The 4,805-nt window shown below is 37.5% G+C and overlaps 1 protein-coding gene across 1 annotated transcript; it reads right to left on the bottom strand.

Annotated features, from left to right (window-relative positions):
• Positions 1-3,762: 3,762 nt before the first annotated feature.
• LOC107081321 (E-selectin-like) lies at positions 3,763-4,799 on the bottom strand. Its single transcript, XM_015369521.1, has 4 exons — positions 4,648-4,799; positions 4,343-4,522; positions 4,093-4,225; positions 3,763-4,006 (listed from the first exon to the last, which is right to left on the bottom strand). The coding sequence occupies exons 1-4, from the start codon at positions 4,784-4,786 to the stop codon at positions 3,946-3,948; spliced, it is 513 nt and encodes a 170-aa protein (XP_015225007.1). The 5' UTR covers positions 4,787-4,799; the 3' UTR covers positions 3,763-3,945.
• Positions 4,800-4,805: the final 6 nt, after the last annotated feature.

Genomic DNA, 4,805 nt, shown 5'->3' with positions numbered 1-4,805 from the left:
TGCACATTCACCCGAGCAAACAGGTTGAGGATCACTCCAGATCCTGTTGGTCTCGCAGGTCACATCAGATGAGCCATTTATGATGAATCCCGGATGGCATTTAAAGTGACACGTTGTGTTGAATTTGTGCGTCACGCCTCCTGAGCAGTTAAAGTCACCATTTTCAGGTGCAGACAGAGGGGGGCATTCCACACCTGGGAGCAATTGCGGGTCAAACACAAAACTGTTATATAATACTCCAAACATCGGATAGTTCTTCGAATGTTCAATGTTTTTGAAAGGAAATAGTTGCCGATGTGTGTATATTTTGTTAATTAAGTATGCCTAAGGAAACAAAGGAAACAGATGTTGAGTCTAATGTTCTGAAAACATGCAGGGTGAGTAAAAAAACAATATTAATGACAGTGTGTGCAACAGATAACAAACAGGTCAGCTGTCTAAACTGTTATCAATAAAGGGATCTGCTTTATTCTGGCATTTTGTACTTCCTGAGCTGTGATAGATTGAACGTGACCTTCTAGATCAGAGCTTTTGAAAACTTGCTATTTTTGCACAAATTATCTTGAGCCAATCTTTACGCTGTACTGGGAAATTCTTGTAATTTTCTTCTCACCTGTTTGACACTTGTCTCCCTCATAGCCAGGATAACACAGGCAGGTTGTGCTGTTTATGGTCTCCCAGCACATGCCGTTTACACATGATGTTTGGTTACACTGAGCTGTTGAGAAGAGTTTGACTTTGTTGCTTCTGATGCCATATTACAACAATTTTATTTTACTGTTAACTTAATTTATGAAAGTAACAATTTGTACTCACCTTTGTAGCAAACTGCATATTTTTTGTTGGCACATTTCTCATCATTCCACTTCCCATGATTATTGCGACTGTTTACATACATCTCAACACAGAACTCTGCGCTTAAGTTGTTGTTTGGCTCATTTTCAGCCCATGACGTGTTACCGACCCATGTGCTGTTATTCCCAACCCAACTCCAGGTTTCATTTATTTGTTTTTTGGTGATACCAATCCAATAATATGGAGAGCTATCTTTTGTGGGTAGTAGGGAAGCAATATATGCATTCTCTTTATCACTCTGTATCACCACTAAGTCTGTGAAATGTGTCTGGCACCACTTTCTAGCTTCAGTCCAGTTCATTGTATCTGTTGAGTAGTGATACGTCCATCCCAAGTTAACATCAGCAAAGGACCAACCTAAAAACAGATTATATTTAAATTTAAGGATTGCTAATACTAAATCAACTCCTCAATGTATTATAACCAAAACCCACCTAAGATGCTAAACAGAAACCACTTCATCTTCAGTTAGCAGCTATTATCTGTTTGAAAAAAATAAGGTGAAAAGTGAAGAGCTTTGGAAAGTCATTCGGTAACAAAATAAGATCTTGCTTACCCAGAACTGCTGATGTAAGTGGCAGCTTGATTTTTAGTAAATTTTCCCAGTTATGTTTAACCTCAAACCACAGCCATTAGTTTGGTGCAGCTTCAAGTCAGAGAAAGACTTTTATACTTTCTCTCTGCCAGTTTGGCTGGCATCATCGTTGAATAGCTGGATGTTTACAATACGAACTGAATGGAGGTGCCGAAGGATTTATCAGACTAGTTAAACTTGAATTAATCTTTTGGGGAATTCCACTCATTTTCTGATTCTAGGGTCGATTTTCTTGTTTTTAAGTACAAGGAAATAAATATTATTCAGGCTCTCTGTTTCTGAGTTATATAACCATGTCTTAGTCTGTCAGGTTGTTTTAGTATGAGTTTTTTTTTTCTTTGATAGAATAGAGATGGATTTTTTTTCCTCTAGGTTTACTCTGGTGCCGCTGATTACCGGCATGATCGCATAATCCCCAAACTCATTGTTGACTCCTGATTTGACTGCTTTCAATCCCAGGAACCAGGAAAACATTTTTATCACAGAGTCATCTGTAAATCATTCGACTTCCTATGCTGTTCTTTATGTCTGCATAGATGTCTTTGTTATTTTTTATTTGATCATTTTAGAAAATGATCTCCACAACGCATGGGATAACTTAAAATGGGATTTATTTAACAAAAAAATCATAACTGGTTGGAGAGGAGAGGGAAAGGGACAGAAAGAATGAGCTAGCTTCGTGAGAAAGAATGGTGCATCTTCATCTGGATCTGATTTTATCCTGGCCAACTGCCTCCACTTCCAATCAGCACCAATTAGAAGCTGTAAAACAAGGATTTTAAAGACCCAAAGGAAAGACTTCGGGCCGTAACAAACAGTGATCCTTGGTTGATTGATTGGTTGACTTTATTGATCTCACAGTGGAGAAATTTACTCGTTACATCAGCTCAAATAGTCAAAAAGAGAAGAAGAAAGTGCCAAAGGAAGAAAAAGGTGCATGGGAAATATACAGTATAAACAGTGCGTCCATATATTACAGCTAAGTCTTTTTTTCTTTATTCACTTTTTAATGGGGATCTTTATGGCCAATGCAACCCTTGGCTTTGCTGCTCTCCGGTTTATCTGCCACATTAAATGTTGGTTTCTCTACCCACATCCACTTAATAAGATTATTTACAACCTGTTGCAGACATGTGCCAATTGCTTAAATAGCTTTAAAGGAATTAATCCGTATTGCATTTAAGTATTTTTTATCAGAATATCTTCTGCTTAAAAAGTCTAACTATTGTTACAGATTTAATGGGATCTGAGATGCTTTGAAATTTTTCATGATATAAAAATACAGAAATTTCAACCATCAATACCTTACTGCACAATAAGCCGTTTTTGTTCTGTTTCTGTAAATGGATCTGTCTCTCACAACATACCAATAAAGAGTGAAGCTTTTAGGTTTCTCAGATAAAATGAATGCTCACTCAAACACAAAAATAAAATATATTTTTTTCTTTTTCTTTGGGTATCAGATTAAGATATTGCAATTTTTAAGATAGTACCACATTGATTGCATAATTTATAATTAACAAAGGTAAACATGCCTGTCTGCCTGAACTTCTACTACTGAAGTGACGGATTGTGACCCTCAAGGAAAACACATTCTGTGAAATAAGTTGTGTTAAAGCAAAGCCATTGAGCTGACCAAGACACAGTAATCTGAAATAGATGTTGTTGATGTCGTGGAGACAGAGACTTATGCGGTCAAGGTCACGTTAAACAATAGGCCAGGTTTGGTCTAGTTGAAGAAGTGAAAGTTTTTGCTATGGGACTTTGACTTATAACCCTTTGGTCATTCTCCCTAACTGCTGACAAATGACAACCTCTCTGCAGAGAATGCTGATCATTTGTGAAACAGACAATTGCAGAAGTTCATTTTACTTCCTGGGGATTTTACCCGTATTATTTTTCTACCCCTTTGAAACAGAGGTCAGTTCAGAGGCAGAAACAGGATGACTGTCATTGATCAGAGTGTGGGAAAAGTTTGAGACAGACATAATTGCTGAGCAAGCATACATGGTAGGACTTTTTGTTGATAGCTAAACCTTAATGCTTAATATGGAAACAGAACTGGTCTAATATAGGACACGGTGATGTGTGATATATAATGAATACATTTTCAGTTTTTAACACATTTATTAGGTTTAATTGCATATAAAAATGTGCCCAAGCATGTACAGACGCAGCTGACCTTAAGGGCAATGATTATTTTTACATTAAATATGTAGAAATACAGATCCTATAAATACATACTGTATAGAAATATATATATATATATATATATATATTTATATACCGTAAGAAAGTTATTTCACAATTTCACCCACAATCTTGTGCAACATTCACAAAAAGGCCAAAATAAAATAGATTTCCAGCATACTGATGTGTAGTAGAACAATATGTTCTATATTAAACTCCCATTGGGAGAAAATTCATACTTCTAACTTTAATCCTTTTTGGTTAAATTTATTTTTAAGTGTTGTTTTTTTTTTTAAAGTTGATGCTTAGATGAGACTGTCGATGCTGTTTTTGTAGACCTGGAGTGGTGCCTCCACCTCGGAGCTGCTGTGAGGAACAACATGAGAAGAAAACAAGATGAGTTTATTGATTCTTAAAATTTCTGATTTGACCTGTTAAAAAACGACATTTACCTGTTCAGCTCAAACTTGGAGGCTCTCTGCTTCAGTTTTTTCATAACCCACATAGCCAGAGACAGACCGGATACTAAGGCGGTGCCCCCTGCTGCAACCCCACCAGTAACAACAGTGGCAGAAACTGGAGCAGCTGTGGAAACACCACCGAATGTGAATAATCTGACCCAGGATCAACTCAGTTTTATATTTAGAACATTGACTTTTTTTCTCTTATGGGAACCTCTTTTTAATCTTCTGTTTTATTTACCTCGACAAGTGGGTTTCTTTTCGGTCCAAGTGCCACGACGATTACAAGTCAGGATCTTGTGTCCATCTAATAGGAAATCTGGATTGCATCTGAAGGAACATGTAGAGTTGAAAGCCTGCAGGCTGTCTGTGCAATTCATACGACCATTTTCAGGCTCTTCAAGAAGAGGGCACTTGACAGCTGGGGAATAAGGAGGAATCATGTTATAAAATGGAACACAACAAATCAAGCTTACAATTGAGTGCACATGTAGGCAAGAAATATTTTCTGTTTTTTTGGAGTGCGCGCTCAAAGGTAACTCTCACCTTCACAGTGTGGCACCTGCTCACTCCATTCAGCTGCTGCTGTGCATGTGACCCTGCTTGGTCCCACCAGGTGATAGCCAGGAGAACATCTAAAGCTGCAGGACTTTGTAAAGCTGAAACTTCTGTCCTCGCAGCTCATAAAACCATTTTCTGGATCC

This window comes from Cyprinodon variegatus, unplaced genomic scaffold (genome assembly GCF_000732505.1).
Source record: "Cyprinodon variegatus isolate N-32 unplaced genomic scaffold, C_variegatus-1.0 Scaffold4162, whole genome shotgun sequence".
NCBI lineage: Eukaryota > Metazoa > Chordata > Actinopteri > Cyprinodontiformes > Cyprinodontidae > Cyprinodon > Cyprinodon variegatus.
The sequence above is the reverse complement of the archived record's forward strand: the minus strand, read 5'-3'. Positions and strand labels throughout refer to the sequence as shown.